At 44.5% G+C, this 16,253-nt stretch overlaps 1 protein-coding gene across 6 annotated transcripts in view; it reads right to left on the bottom strand.

Moving 5' to 3' along the window:
• The window catches only part of LOC102380307 (tropomodulin-3), a 49,905-nt gene that overhangs the window by 33,489 nt on the left and 163 nt on the right, over positions 1 to 16,253 (bottom strand). For 3 of the 6 annotated variants that reach the window (XR_003092655.1, XM_025197023.1, XM_006017942.3), the window contains exons 2-3: positions 3,522 to 3,716; positions 1,061 to 1,217 (exon numbers count right to left, since the gene is read on the bottom strand). Coding sequence is in view for 2 of the 6 variants with exons in the window: in XM_025197023.1 (XP_025052808.1) it covers positions 1,061 to 1,217; positions 3,522 to 3,647 (283 nt within the window). In the remaining 4 variants the exon portion in view is untranslated. Of the gene's footprint in view, positions 1 to 1,060; positions 1,218 to 3,521; positions 3,717 to 6,167; positions 6,319 to 15,698; positions 16,189 to 16,253 lie in introns of those variants that run through there. The other 3 variants (XR_003092658.1, XR_003092656.1, XR_003092657.1) reach the window with 3 other exon arrangements.

Here is a 16,253-nt window from a genome sequence, read left to right as displayed (position 1 = left end):
AACAGGGATAGAATGACTGGGTCAATTTAAAAAGTGAGGGGGAAAGACATTTTTTCAGAGGAAAAAGTACTAGGAAACTGTTAAACAGTCTTCTTTACAAAAAAAAAAATCCCTTAATTCATAATTATTCCAGTTCCAGCAACTTTAGCTGTAAATTGGCATTTTTAGAGCATATTTTCACATTATAGCAATTATATTCTTCCTATTCTAATACTTGTTTGACATCGGTGATCTGTAGCCAAGCTTACAAAAATGTTAAAAAGACTTGAAATTTACACTGGTATTAAATCACCCTCTGGGACAAAGATACGTGGACATTTTAGATTACTAGTACGTGGAGCTGAATTATAATGGAATTCTCCTCCCAAAACTCCAGACACTACGTCCTGAGCTGCAGTTATAGAATTTTTTTTATTGTGCATTCCTTTTGTCTTCAAAAGGAGGATTGTAGCCCAAACTCAGGCCCCACTAATTCCTGTATCTGTCCCATCTACCAGTCAATGTTGAATCAATGGCATGTTCTTGTTCTATTCCAGGGGTCAGCAACCCCCCGGCATGCAAGGCCATTTTTCTCGGCACACCATCACCAGCCTGGGCTCTAAGCAGCTGGTGCCAGCCACAGAGCCCAGACTGCCCCAGCAGGCAGCTGGGAGGCTGCAAGCCGTGCTGCAAGCAGACTGGCTGCAGCTGGAAGGCTACAAAAAACTGCTCCGGGCTCTGGCATGTCAGCACTCCGGCACCTTCCAAGGTAGACATTGTGGTTTTTTCAGCACTCCAGCCAAAAGACGTTGCCTACCCCTGTTCTATTCTAATTCAGTATCAAAAGAGTAGTGTTACTGTTTATATCCAGCCCACTGGAGCATTATGTTTGTGTAAGCCAAAAGAAGGATAGCATCTGCAGCTACTGCCATGGGTGATACCTGAAATAAACTTTGATCTACAGGTGTTCCGGTGGGTCCAAAGAAGAATTTCAGAACTGTCCATACACCTGACCAGTAAAGGGCATTTTGAAAACACTGGAACCTGATTGTGAATTTACTATATAAAAGAGCATCATTACCTTTCTTTTCCCCTGTATAAGGCACAAAATCCTCCCTGTCTTTGTGTTCTAGTGCTTGCTTCTCCAAAAAGGCAAGGAGTCGCTCTCTGTCAAAAGGACCAGAGGCTTTTTTAACAGTTTGGTCCTTCTGTCGGAAGCCCGCTGGCAGCAGTGCATTCTACAAAACAAAATGTTATTGTAACAGTTTGAAAAGTCTTAGTTATCACAACATACTTTCATTTTTCTAAGTCAAATACTTTTTACTCTACTTTTCAACTACGATGGACATGCCAGTGATTTGTGGGCCAAGTCTGGCAAGGAGACCTCAGTAAAAGCAGACTGCACACTGGGCGCTGCTAGGGCCCCTCTACACGTTCAGGTAAAAGCACAATGGAATCTAATGCACAATCTACACATTTGCACCTCTCACAATGCCACACGCACTTCATGGGGGAGCCTAGGATTATGATCCTGGGCTCCCCCTGCATCAGCTCTGAGCCCCACAGTTGATGGGGCTCACAGCAGTGGCAGCATACCCCGTGACGCCCCTGCTGTGAGCCCCACATTTCACATCACAGTAGAGCTTGTAGCAGGAAGAATGCTGCCACTGCTGCAAGCCTCAAGTGGGTTCATGGGAGGTGAGGAAGGCAGCTTTCTCCTACACTGCCCCCACTGCAAGTCTCATAGCTCAGGATGCTCAGTGGCAGCTTCCTTCCCGCTGCTGCCCCTGCAACCCTCACAGCTATGGGGGCTGCAAGGCTTGCAGCAGGATCAGGGTGGGGAACGCTGCCACTAATGTAAGCCCAGCAGCAACACTGGCTGTGGGGCTCCCAGTGGGGGCGGAAAGGGAACATTGCCCCTGCTGCAAGCCCCCCACTTCAGGAGGTTCTCAGTGGAAGCAGCATTCTTCCTGCTGCAAGCCCTGCAGCCAAGGACAATGCCCCCATTGCAAGCCTTGCAGCCAAGGAGGCAGTATTTTTCCTGCTGCCAGCTCTGCAGCTGACAATGCTGCCACCACTGAGAGGCTTGTTAGCTATGGGGCTGGCAGCGGGTGGTGTTCCCCTGTGCCTGGAAGCCCCTCAGTGGCCACATATTCAATTAATGATGTGATTAGAGCAAGCAACAAAATTATTACACATTTTTTGTGGAATAACTTTGTAGCTCATTGTTTTATCACGCCGTTCATTGTTTGAACATGTAGCTGGGTCACAACTTAAGGTGTGATTACACCTGGCTAATCATACCTTATGAGTAATGTGTAGAGGGAGCCCAAATGCTTAAAAAAAACCCAGAAGAAACTAAAACAACAGTTCCAGCCTGAGAAGTATCATAGCTCTCAGAACTAGGCTCACACAGAAGTCATTGACATTTCTTTTTCAACATGAATTCCCCCATCTCAATGAATAGCTAGGAATGAATGAACCACTAGTTACAAGCTGAATGAACACTCCCTAAGCTGCTTCCTTCAACACTAACATCTAACTTTATCTACATCCACAAAACAAATGTCTATTCTAGTCAACACAGCTAAAGCCAGCGACATGAAAGTGCTTCTGTGCAACAGACTGATTTACATTCAATACTTTCTGCAACTGCACAGAAAGGTGGAGGAAAAGCTGTGTAGAGAAGCAGGGAATAGAAAAAAATATAAGAGGGGAGATTTCCAATGATCATTTCGTGAAAATAAATAAATACAAATCAACCAACCAAACCAAATAAAACAACTTACCCTGACTGTCAATTTTCCACAGTTAAAATTATGTGGGTCACCAAAATTAAAGGTAGATGATCGTAACATTGCTCTTGGGAGCCCACAAGAAAAACCTAGCTATAAAACAAGGTATTCTGCTGAGTGGTACCTCTGTATCAAGTTTAAGCCTAAACTGACTATACTACAAACATCTAAAATATTAAGTGCAACACTGTCATGGTGTGAGAGCGTGAGCACAAAACTGACAGATGAAAGCTAAATCATGGGAGTAGAAGATTGTATTGTAATTGATCTTTTTTTGTTCATAGATTGTAAATGTGATTTTTTAAAGGCAAGAGTCAGATCCTATTTCCCTTATTAGATGTCTATGTCTCATAGCATAATCCTAATCCATCCTCTTTGAGTCCTTGAGAAACTATAAGCACGTTGTCTTCTGTAACATCGCTTGATTTTAGCCATAAACTTAAATAATAAAAAGCAAGCAAGAGGATGTCGTCAAACCATCCACCTTCAAGTGAATTTCTAAATCAGGAATGTCACCAACTGGAAATGTTCCCTTTTAAAAATAATTTCCTAAAAAGCTTGATGTAATTGTCCTGGACTTCCAGGTTATTTTACATTTTTTACTATTTCTAATTCCATCAAGTTAAGAAGATGCCACTGTACTGAAAGGCTTCAATAAAATCTAATTTAAAGCAAAAGGTAAAAGTTTGTAACAAAACAGTTTCTAAGAGAGTGATACAAAAGACTCTTCACTTCCCCAATTCCCACCTCAGGGTCAAGGTCATCCAGAACAGTTTCCAGTTGCTTTAATTCTTCTTCTGAAAGCTTGCCCAGAATTTCATCCTCATCAAGATCCTTGTATTTGTCTAAGTCTTTTCGGAATGGGAGCGTCATGACTTGGGTAGCAGTCACTTGAGGTGTTCAAACTAGCAGTTAAGGGCTGTGTTTTGCTCTTAAACAGACCTATAGAAAAAAACAAAAAAAACAAGAGGCACAATAAAGCAACTATAATAATCCCTAGGTATCATCCAGCTTCCAAATATATTTCCTATAAAAACTATATTTCTGTTCATTGCACACTGTGAAGTTTTTATAATGCTCATCACTGTGCTCGCTAAACACTGCAGGCATCCTAGTACTGGTACAGGGGACTCATCATTCTACACTATCATGAACAGTAAAACAAGTTTTGGCTTATACAGTCAGTATCATTTTAAATTTACACTACTGACATCAGCGAGAGCCCTTAAACTTTAGCAAAAAGGAAAAAAAGCAACTTATCATCCCAGTCCTACTCTGCTTACCTGGAAAGAGCCATCCCCTCTCCCCACAGAGTCTGTTCACTTGCCTTGTAGGAATGGCACATACAAGGTCTGGTTAGTGCTAAAAGCTATGAGGAGCCTGCTCACTGCAGACAGAACATTTGGAGATTTTAGCTATTAGGTTCTACCAAGTTTCTTCTGAATTTGTAAACTGCAATTTTTGCCAAGCTTATAAATTGGCTGGTTTGGGATGCATTTTCCTACAGGCAGCAAAAATATCCCTATTATGCAAGCTCCCCTGTCAAATTTCAAGTCCCTATAAGGGCAAAAGAACTTTCCAAATAAAGTTTCCAGAATTTTACCCTTGAAAACCTATTTTACCTGGTCTTGTTCTCATAAGATACGAGTGCCTGTGTGTGTCTGCGTGTCATCTATTTGATATCATCAAAATACATCAGATAAGAAGTAGACACCGGGAATGGGAAACTTCAGCCCATAGATCGGAAGTTTGACAAAGTTAAGACTAACTGGGGAAAAAGACCTTATAATGAGAAGTGTTGGGCATCCTTAGCAACAGACACTGCTACAAGGCCATCATGCTATAGCTAGGAAAAATGTTAACTACAGGAATACTCTTTTCAGAATATGAAAATAGAAACAAAACTGGTCTTTGGCAAGCAATTCGTTTGGCTATCAAATTACACAGTCAAACATTTTAGATTAATTTTGCATCTGGACTTGTTATATCTAAAAATGTGTATGATTTTCAAAATTTGTGGTATTTAACATGCAACTTTAGCTAAATAATCCAAAAAAAGTTTCAATGTCAGTTCTTGGGCCCATGATGATTATCTGCAAGTCATCTGAAGAAAAAACTAGACCTAAAAATATTTAATTTACAATTCTCACTATCTTTTGCTCTCCAAAGGCAAATAGACACTAAAACTAAATAGGGCTTCCTTAAATATCTGGGCTACTGATAGTTAGGAAAGAAAAACAAAAACAAACAAAAAAAAACACAAACAAAAACTGCATATAATTCGATAGAGTCATTCATTTGCTGACTGGACAAACCAAATATTACTCACTAGTGCAGGAATATGACTCAGCAGGCGTAGGCAGAAAGAACTTCTTCTGCAGTTATTACTGACTTATATGTCCTTGTTTATTATCCTAATTAGTTTGCTCATAATTTTAGCCTCCCTGACTATCCATCTCTTAGTAAAGTGGGAAATATGATCCTGAATAAGAAAAATAATGATCACTACTGATCTTAGAGCTTGCAAAAAACTGAAGACAAGAGGCTGGGCTTAGACTGGAGAACTAGAATACATAACTATTCAGTTCTTCCTGAAGTGGTAAAACCAGAGAGGTGCATCAGATTACAGACTTTGGAAACAAGAGCTAGACCAGGGGTGGGCAGCCTGCAGTGGACTCCCATTTCCCAGCAGCGGTGGCGCTGTGACAGCATGGGGCCATGGTTTCCATGGAGACCAGCCCCAGCAGTGCTAGGTGGGCAGACCTGGGCAGGGAGCTGCTCTGGGGCTGGGATCTTGCAGCAGGGACGGCATGGTCCAGAGCCAGAGCAGAGCTGCTATCCGCTGCCCACACACTCTCAACAAGGGCATGCAGACAGCTCTAGCCCAGCTCCAGACCACGCTGTCACCACTTCAAGATCCCAGCCTCTGCCCAGCTGTGCGTCCTGCCAGTGGTGCTGGGGCTGGTCTCCATGGAAACCCTGGCCCCGTTCTGTCACAGCACCACAGCACCACTCCGGGGGTCTCCACTGAAACTGGCTGCAGCTATGTGGGCAGGGGCTGTTGGGAAATGGAGTCCAGACGCTGGCTGGATTCACCATTTTGCCCACTCCTGAGATAGACCCAGGTAAGGTCTGTAAGTGCAAAAACGTTTGTAACCGTCTGTTTCTGGTCAGAACAAGCTACAGGAAGGCTGTGCATGCAATCAGTCAGTCTAGCTGTTCCAGCCTGTCAATACAATGTGGAAAGTCCTATTCCACACACGTGGAGTATACATATTTCACACATTACTCATTTTGCTTCTGCAAATAGGTTTTTCCAAACAACATGACCTTTGGTAGCTCAAGATGCAGTTGTTTCCCCATACACGTACCAAACAAATTAAAAATACTTATCATCACATGAATATGAGCCAGCAGTGTGCCCTTCTTACCAAGAAGGCCGATGGCATCAGGGGCTGCACTGGTAGGTATTGTTGTCAGTAGGTCAAGGGAAGCAATTATTCTGCTCAGAGATGTGGGTTTTCTGGAAAATTTTCCAATGCCCTAAGTACAGTGTGATCTGATTTAGCATGTTTATTTGACTTGTATTTAGTAAACTAAACTAAACTAAAAGTACCCCCAAGATAATTTTATGTCCCAATAGCCACATGTATTGGAACTGAAATATTTGATTAGGAAAAAAATTCAATACAGCACACTTAATGTAGTTTAAATGTTATATTCAAACAAATTCAAAGCTTTATGTGGAAATAAATTATTTTTATTGGAATACTTGTAAAAATGTAAAGACAATACACAATACCATGTACTTTTTCTCCTTAGAAATGGATTCCTTGAGGAACTTCTCCATAATTTTTCCAGGGAATGAGGTGAGGCCAACTGGTCAGTAGTTCCCAGTAGGATCTTTCTTTTTCCCTTTCTTAAATATGAGCACTATGTTTGTCTTTTCCAATCATCCGAGACCTCTCCTGATCACCACGTGTTTTCAGAGATGATGACCAGTGGCTCTGCAATCATATCTGCCAATTATTCCCTCAGCACCCTCAGGTGCATCCCAGCCAGCCCCATGGACTTGCACACATCCAGCTTTTCTAAATAGTCCCCAACCTCTTCTTTTACCACTGAGGGCTGCTCACCTGCTCCCCAACATGTTCTGCCCCATGCAGTAGTCTGGGAGCTGACCTTGCCTGTGAAGACTGAAGCAAAAAAAAGGCATTGAAGACTTCAGTCTTTTCAGCGTCTTCTCACAAGGTTGTCTCCTCCATTCAGTAAGGGACCCATGCTTTCCCCGATTCTCCACTTGCTACAGGCATACTTGTAGAAACCCTTCTTGTTACCCTTTACATCCCTTGCTAGCGGCAACTCCCATTGCACTTTGTTCTTCCTGACTTCATCCCTGGATGCCCAAGCAATGCTTTTATGTTCATGCCTAGTTGTCTGTCCAAGATTCCACTTCCTATAAGCTTCCTTTTTGTGATTTAGTTTACTGAAGAGTTCCCTGCTAAGCCAAGCTGGTCTTCTGCCATACTTGCTGGTCTTCCTGCACTTTCAGTAAGGCTTCTTTCAAGTACAGTCAGCTCTCCAGGACTCTTTTCCCCCTCAGACTGGCTTCCCAGGGGATCCTGCCCATGAGTTCCCCGAGTGACTTGAAGTCTGCCTTTCTGAAGTCTAGAGTCCTTTCTCTGCTGCTCTGCATCCTTCCTTTCCTCAGGATCTTGAACTTTATCATCTTGTGGTCACTGCTGCCCAAGTTGCCATTCACTGACTACTCTCAACCAATTCATCCCTGCTCGTGAGCAGCAAGCAAGAAGAGCATGGTCCCTAGTTGGCCGATCCAGCACTTGCACCAGGAAGTTGTCCCCAACACCACTTTCCAAAAACTTCCTGGATTGCCTGTGCACTACTGTATTGCCCTCCGAGCAGATGTCAGTGATTGAAGTCCCTTCTGAGAACCTGGGCCTGTGATCAGGAAACTTCCACTAGCTGTTTCAAGAAAGCCTCATCCACCGCTTCCTCCTGGTCTGGTGGCCTACAGCAGACCCCCACCACATCACTCTTGTTGCTCTCCCCTCTGACCCTAACCCAGAGACTCTCAACAGGCCAATCTCCAGTTCCATACTGGACCTCTGAGCAATCATATGGCTCTTTTACATAAAGTGCAACTCCTCCTCCTCCTCTCCTCCCCTGCCTGTCCTTTCTGAACAGTTCGTACTCATCCATGACAGTGCTCCAGTCACATGAGCTATTCCACCAAAGGTGAGAAGGACAATAAGTGAACATAAGAAAGAAGTCTGTTTTACCAGTACCTTTGGGCATACAAAAAAAAAAAATTAAATACTAAAATCATAACTTTCTTTGGCACAGTCTTTATTTTATATTTTTTCAGTATATTTAACTTCTTGGGTCATTTATTGGTTATTTGTTTCTCCTTCAGAACTTTTAAAAGCAGCAACAGTTCAAGGACCTGTAGTTATCAAACTTATATTCACTGAAGTTGAACCTGAAAATGTGGGGTTAACTTACATGCATGATCAAAATACAGGCTTATTGTATTGTTGCATTTACAGTTGGCTACAATTTTGTTCAGGGTGTTCTTATATTATCATGTAATGTTTTGCTAAAGAAAAGCATTACCAATAGAAAACACCAAAGCTAACCATGACTGAGCATGTGGTATTGGCAGGACATCCAAATTCTGAGCTATTATGACCAAACCTAAGCTAAATTCTCTAAAGACTGAAAAAAACCCCATGAGAAAGTGTTAGTAATTTAAAGTAAACAAAGAATTTCTGCCAGGACTCCCCTTGTCCTAACAGTTACCATGTTGTAAGTTTATGCTTCTCGGACAGCAGGCTAAAGTAGAAAAGCATTATTATGTTTTGAGAGACCATTAGGAAGAGATGTTTTAACTGAAAGCATTCAAGCAAAGAACTGTCCATGTTCCAAACTGGTGATTCAGAGTTAAAGACAATCATATTTACGGTACACAAAAATATTTAAGGTACAAAGAAGTGCCAGTTGTCTTAGCCTTGTATTGCTGTAGCTGTTTTGTTAAGGACTCTCAGTATTTGCAGAATAGTTAACTATAATTATTGCAGAAGATACCACTCAAAAGGCATGCAAACTTATGACTCCTGGAACAAGAACATTTTTCCCTTCCTTTCAATTTAAGCCATTAAGTACATCTTGAAGAACCACATTTCCTGCTGCTAATTAGACATCATTGTTAGTGACCAAGCTGCATACTGAGCGCCAAGTTAATTTTATACAATCTTCAAGCTTGTGCATGTTTGTTCTCATTCAGTTTACAGGATTGTCAGTGAATGTGGCAAGACTAAGATTAGATGATAAAAAATTTACCAAGCCTATCAGAGCATAAACCTGCCCCCAAAGTCAATTTGATTAGTATCAAGTCATTTCTTCAACAGGGTTTTGTTTGTTCCATGTGTGTATTTGTCAAACAGCACTGTCAGCCACAATTCCCCACATATATACCATCTTGGTGAAAATGGGCAAAAAGTTACCCACTTCATATAAAAGCAAATCAGGACTCGTAGTAGAGATGATATCTTTTATTAGACCAACAAGATTTTTGCAAAAAAAATTATTGAATTATTTGCAAAAATCTTGTTGGTCTAATAAAAGATATCATCTCTACTACGAGTCCTAATTGCCTTTTCCTCTAGACCAATACAGCTACAACCTGGATACCTGACCACTCTATATAAGACTTTTGTTTCCATGGGCTTTATTTATTATGCTATACATGTGATTACTATGTCAATTTCGAAATGCTGTTTTAGCTGGCCGTGCTAGTAGCATATCCAGGTGCAGTGCAGCTGGTCAAGACTCCCAAGTGATCAGGTCATCTGCAAGGCTAGCAAATTTCCAGGGTAGTGAGGAGGTTTCATGCTTGCCATTCATTTGTAAGCTTTCACTGACACCTGCTAGGAAGCACATGGGAAGATCAACCACCTCAGCCACAGCATCTTTAGTGTTGCAGTTGTACCTGCTGCTGGTGTACGTCACAGAACAATATTACGCAACAAACCAAAAACTTTAAATGTTTAAACTGTGCACAAAGAAAACCCTGAAAAGTCACTCTCTCTCCTTAGAATATAAAGCTAAGATATTATTAACAATATACCTGACCCTGAACACTATATTATCCTGTTCATCAGTCACATTTCTGTGCATTAACACAGGAAACTTAGTTAACATGGGAAAGCAGGAACAGGCAAAGCCATCACTTCTCAATCAACTTAAACTTTCATTAAAAATAATTGCTGGCATTCAACACTGGAAATATACATTCTAAAAGTAAACTGATGCACTAAGTTGCTACTCATCAGTTTGTTTTAAACTCTTCTGTTGATGGACAATGAGGGCCTTGGGTTAGAACACCATGAAGAGCAATGAAAAATACAGTATAACTCCATAAACCTGGAATGCTCAGGACCGAGCACCTGCCGGAACATTTAAAAGTCCATTTTTTTTTAAACCAGAGCAGCAGCCAGTTTGGTGTGGGGGCACCTGTTAATGACAGGGTGTTGGATGGCGGTGGGAGAAGCCACATGCAAGCTTAAAAAGTGCCAGATTTTCAAGAATTCTGGATTTTTGAGGTCCAGATTTATGAGGTTATACTGTACAAAAATAAAAAATCACTGTCATGCTGCTGATGGCTGGGAGAGAGATGAAGAGATGCAACCACAAGGGAGTGTTTTTCTACATTCATGATCTGAATCATCCTTGGAAAGACTTCTGATCCATTTTCACACATCTCTTCACAACACTTAACATACTCTGTATGTTCTCAATTATAAAGCATACAATAGTATTAAAGACTTAACAAAAGCTATTTTTTAAACACTCATCCCTCAGAATTTAAGTTTCCAGCACCTCTAAAGACATAGTTTCTCAGGACCCTAACATTACTGTAGTCCTAGGTCTGATTGGGGGACAGGGTGAATTGAGTTCTTAATTTTTATTGAAGTTCACTGTAAGCTAGTTCCCTTAACTCAGGTTTTAAAATAGAAATGACATCATAAAAATAATTGGAGCTGTTTTTGGCCAGTGCCTGCAGAGGTCCCTTTAACCTCCTTTGTTACTTGTGAGACTTTCCCCAGTCAGCCTCTGGACAAACGTAAAGTGGAAAAGGTGCAGTCCATAAGCCCCTTTATCAGCATTTCACCATCAATCAAAGCCTGGGCAGATGCCTACTACCAATCAGAACCCTGAAACAGCTCCAGCTGCTTAACGAAGCTTAATCTACAGCTTTTCCCCAGGGAAGTCTAACAATAGTGGCAACTTTAACTCTCAACGTATGAGATTACATGCAAATGTTTACAAAGAGTGTATTAAATGCTCTAAGTGTCATTAACTAATCTGAAGTTATTGAAACTAGAAGCATTGCTTTTAAACTGTTGCAAAGTCAACGAGAGTACAAAACCAGCAAATTTGGATTTTAAGATAGTAATCTTGTGATCCCCTGTGAACAGTAATATGCAACACTTCTGTTAGGGACAGACATTTAAAAAGCCTGAGCCTGAATTGATTCAATCTTTGTAGATTAGTCTAACCTACAGAGACTGAACTGGTTTGCAAGTGTATAGACATCCCCTTTTCATTCCAGAAATGCAGGTATAATATACCTGTGATGGCTCAGGACAGAAGCCCAGGGGGTACTAAAGCAGCCCTCCCTTTCCTTTCACAGGAAAGCTGAGCTGACAGGGGAGGGCATGCCTGGGTAGGCCCAAGTAAGACTGAGGAAGGGTTTAAACCCCAACCTTGGCCTGCAGGCTTCCGAGGGTGGGGGAAGAGTGAGCATGTCCAGACCCCCGTGGCGGTGGAGGAGGAGGGAAGAGCTCTGCTGCCCCAGCAGCTCCCTGACAGCCAGCAGCAGTCAGGTCACACAGCCCTGCCCATCCCAAGAGGGGGACTTTTCCCCCTTTTTCCCACCCACCCGATGTGGGGCAGGGAGGAGGGACTCTGTGCAGGGCTGCCCAGCCCTGGAAGGGGACTCTTCCCCCTGCTCCTCCTTTCCTCTCCCCCCACAGGACAGGGAGGAGAGCTCTGTTCAGTGCTGGAGAGGGACTCTTCCCCCTCATCCTTCCCCCCTGCTCCCCGGCAGTGGGGGCAGGGACTAGGAGGACTATGTGCAGGGCTGGCAGGCCTGGCCCGGCCTGGGCATAGCGAATGGCTGTCACTGAGCTGCAGCTGCCAGGAATGGCCTCACCCCCACAGTCTGGGCCAGCCTCGCTCAGCCCCGGCCAAGGCAGCCACCCCAGTAGCTGCAGGTCAGTGATGGGGAGGCTGAGCCCTGTCAGCAAGTGCAGCCTGGTCTGGTGTGCACGGCCAGCAGCTAACCAGGCAGTGGGCTACCTGGGCTGGCTCAGAGGCACCGTGGGGGCTCGTGGGTCTACAGCGAACCCCTGCAGTGGGTGGCTGCCAGGCTCTGGGCTTGCTGGTGCCTCCGAGCCGGCCTGGGTAAGCCACTGCCTGGCCAGCCACCGCCCACACGTGCAAGGACAGACTGTGCTCCTGACAGGGCTCAGCCACCCTGTCACTGAGCTGAAGCTGCCAGGGACGGCCCTGTCCCCACAGTCCAACTGTGCAGCTGCCTTGACCAGGGCTGAACAAGGGGGTTAATTCTTCCCTCCGTCCCCCAGGGCCTTTCAGCCCCCGCTCCCTCTGCTGCTTGGAGGCAACAGGCAGACCCCGGCTGCGGTGAGGGAGGAGGGGAAGGAGGAAAGAATTAACCCCCACCCTGCCCACTACGCCTTAACGGGGCCATGCCTGCCAGTTTCTCGCCAGGTCTGTCCCCATCCCTGTTCAAGCTGGAGAACAGAGGGGCAGGGCCAGCAGGATGATTCATGCTATTACTACATTGTCTGTTTTTGTTTTTAAGTAATAGGCATCCAGATAGAGTCATGTTGGATAAAACTAAGTAGCAAAGAAATAGGTTGAAAAGTCAAATAACCTAGTAAATAACATTATGAAATCTCACACAAAAGACTAATTAAAGAATATTGGTCTTCTCCTTTTGTTGACCTGAAAACATTGTAGAGATGATAATGCTTCTGGGGGACACTGTGGATGAGGTGCATAATTCAATGCACCCTACTTAAAGGCATTTCAAGTCTCCCTTACTTTACTATCTGCAGGGCAGGTATTATGACCACTGATAAATGCCACAGCTTATAGCATAGTGTAAACAGATTTGGGAAAAGATGCATTTCTGAAAACGAAAAAAATATTGACATAGTAACGTTTCTATAGGGATGAAGTTAAGAGTTTTGGACTGCTGTTATACTAGTCCTCACGTATGCATCAGAATGCTGGATAACAGAGGTGCACTGATACATCCATCCATATTATATTAGATCAGTAGCAATAAAAGGAAAGGGTCTTCAAGAGGAGGTTAGATGGTCATCTGGCTGGGGTCATCTGAACCCAGCCCTCTTTCCTGCCTATGCAGGGGGTTGGACTCGATGATCTATTGAGGTCCCTTCCGACCCTAACATCTATGAATCTATGAAAATTGACATTATGAGTAATTGGCTTTTTTTGGCTGATAACGTCACCAATAAATGCCGCATTCATGTGCAGCCATAGTACAGCATGCAGGCAGCCAGGAGCACAGCCTGGCAGCATGGAAAGCAGCGTCCGGCTGGTAAGTCTGTCATGGGGGAAGGGCAGACCGACACCCCCATAGTGAGACAGGGAGTGGAACTGACTCTGGGGTTGGGAGGGCGCTGACCAGCCGGGGTGTGACATGAGACAGAGCCGTGGCTCATCTAGGGAGGGGAGGAGGCGCACACAGCTCCTGCCACTACATGCAACCCAGGAGGGAATGGGGGGAGTGTGCCCCTGAAATCTGTGCGCGGGGCAAGGGCAGGCTGCAGGCACCAGGCTCTTCCCAGGAGGGCGCTGAGCCAGGCTGTGCTCAGGGCAGGCAGCGATGGTGCTGGGAAGGGGGCTACAGGATGGGCTACAGCCACCCCAAAATTCACCATAGCCCCCCCCATCATAGCGCCACTGCTACCCCCCATTGAGAACAGCCCAGTGCTGCCCACAGCAGCAGCCCACCCTCACCCCACACATAGATCCATGGGGGAGCACATACCCACTCCCTCCCTCACTGCAGGGGCCTCAGTCTGCCCCCCCTATGCCCCTTCCCTCCCAACAGACTTACAAGCTGTACACCTCTCTCCATGTTGGTGGGCTGCATATCAACAATTGAATTGGTATCGGCCAATGTGGCTCATTAAAAAACAGCCATCAGTATCGGCCCAAAAAATCTCTATCGGCACACCCCTATTGGACACTATTGTCAAGTATGGTAAAGAGAATTGAAGCGAGTGGAATGTGGTTCTGAAGATATGCTGGACAAGTCACACTTCAGTGAAGATATTTTCTTAAGAGCAGGCTGCAGACGGAAGCTACTGATTAACATCGGAAAGAGACAGCTGGAGTTTCTTGGACACTGTTATAAGGAAACAGAAATTGAAAATATTGTTGCAACTGGAAAGACTGAAGGAAGGATAGATTACGGAAAACAGAGACGTTTGACATAAGTCAGCCTATCTAAATGGATGAATGTATTGACACTAGAAATTCTGTATCCCTCAAAGAGAAGAGATCTGTGGAAGACCATGGTCACCAATGTCCTGTTTGGATACTATACCTAGAGCGCGAGAGAGCGCGAGAGTGAGAGCGATATGCACCCCAGAATAACAAGCCTTGATGTATGTAATTTAAGTTACCCAAAATCCTGCAGTCAGGGACTGTCCTGAGGAGGTAGCCTGTAGCAGAAATCAACTGCAAAGCTTAAAGTCACATCTCCTGAAAGTCCCATTTGCTTTATACATATAGCATTTTCAACAACAGGTACTGTCTTCTAACAGCACACACACAGAGAAATACAGGAAGCCCGTTTCACTTCCGGCTTTTCAGCTGGAATCCAGTCTAACTTCTCCCTTTTTCCTTTACTTAACAGGGATAAGCTGCCCACGGGAACTGATATGTAATACAGCCTGCCTACATAAACTGCCCACTGCTGTTCCAGTTACAAGAGTCTCAGACATGCACTATTTGAACATTTCTACACATTCAGACATTCACAGTCAGTTTTGAACCCAAGATGAACCTCCCAGTACACTGAAAAAACTGAAAACAAAAAGAAGAAATTAACTTTATGGCACTTCCATTTTTATTTTCTTCTAGAAAATCCAACCCTAAGCTTTGGCAGCTATCAGCTGAACACGCACATACACTACCCCTGCAGTTCTATAAGATTAGTCTGTGCCAATCAACTATTTTATCAGTTTCTGTGCATCTATTTACAGAACTCAGCAAAATCTAGATGATTAGGATGTTTGCAAATAAAGCAAGTTTACTTTAAACCCTTTTCACATTACCTTACCTTTTGCAAAATCATCTTTGTTCCCCACATACTATTTTTTTTCCTGTCTCTACTTGCAATATCCTGTTGTAAATACAGCCATATCAATTGTTTGCACTCTGCTTTCATGTTTTAAATTACATACAGGGATTGTCCAAATAGTTTCTAACTTGCCTCTCCTGGTAAGAGCATTGGTATCTACTGTCCCCACCCGAACTAAAAACTCAACTCTCTCACTTGGTGAACTCAATGCTGTATTTTGGAAAGACCACACTGTAATTTACCTGCCAGAGACCAAAGACACAAACTTGTACATGAGATCCACAGGGCAAAGGAAAGCAGACGAGTAAATGAATATTTACATTGCAAAGGGGCCTCAAGAACCCTGTCAGGCAAGCAAGCTATGCATCTAGATGCAAACATACCTTTATAATGGGCCTATTTCCTGTTTGGATGCAGCCTCATGAGAGTTACTGCCGTTACCGGAAGACTTTTACACCACTGCTACATACAGCACATACCCTTCAGTTAACCGTGCATGTGCCGGAAGAGCATTCCTCACCGACTGCGCTGCAAAGGTGCGGGCAGCCCACGCCAGCCAGGCCAGAAGCATTAGCGCAGCGTCCCTGACCCCGCAAGCCAAGCTTCGTAGGTCCAAAGTTATATCCGAAGCATTTGCTATGGCTACTTTGACACTGAGGGAAGCATGAACACACAGAAGCACTGACACACACAGGCTACTTCGGAGGGCAAACGGGGACACAAGCGTCTTCTTCCAAGCAGCACGAGGCACCTGAGTGCAGCTCTGCCGCCTTGCAGAGGGCCCGCGGGGTGGGGTGTGCAACCCCCCACCCCGGCCTGTGTGCTCCGCTGAAGGCCTGGCAGGGCTGCGGGCTCAGGGCAGCCGGGCTCTGGCTTTCACAGGAGCTGCCTCCTGCCAGAGCCTCTCCCTGCAGCCCAGCGGCTCACCTGCGGCTAGCAGGCGGCGCCCCTGCTCTGCCAGGTCCCCAACCCCGCACCCTGCCACCAAACAGCACCCGAGGGGCTGGACCTGTGTAGGCGCCCCGCGCCCCGCC

Source organism: Alligator sinensis, unplaced genomic scaffold (assembly GCF_000455745.1).
Source record: "Alligator sinensis unplaced genomic scaffold, ASM45574v1 scaffold250_1, whole genome shotgun sequence".
Taxonomy (NCBI): domain Eukaryota; kingdom Metazoa; phylum Chordata; order Crocodylia; family Alligatoridae; genus Alligator; species Alligator sinensis.
This window is presented reverse-complemented; position numbering and strand designations above follow the sequence as displayed.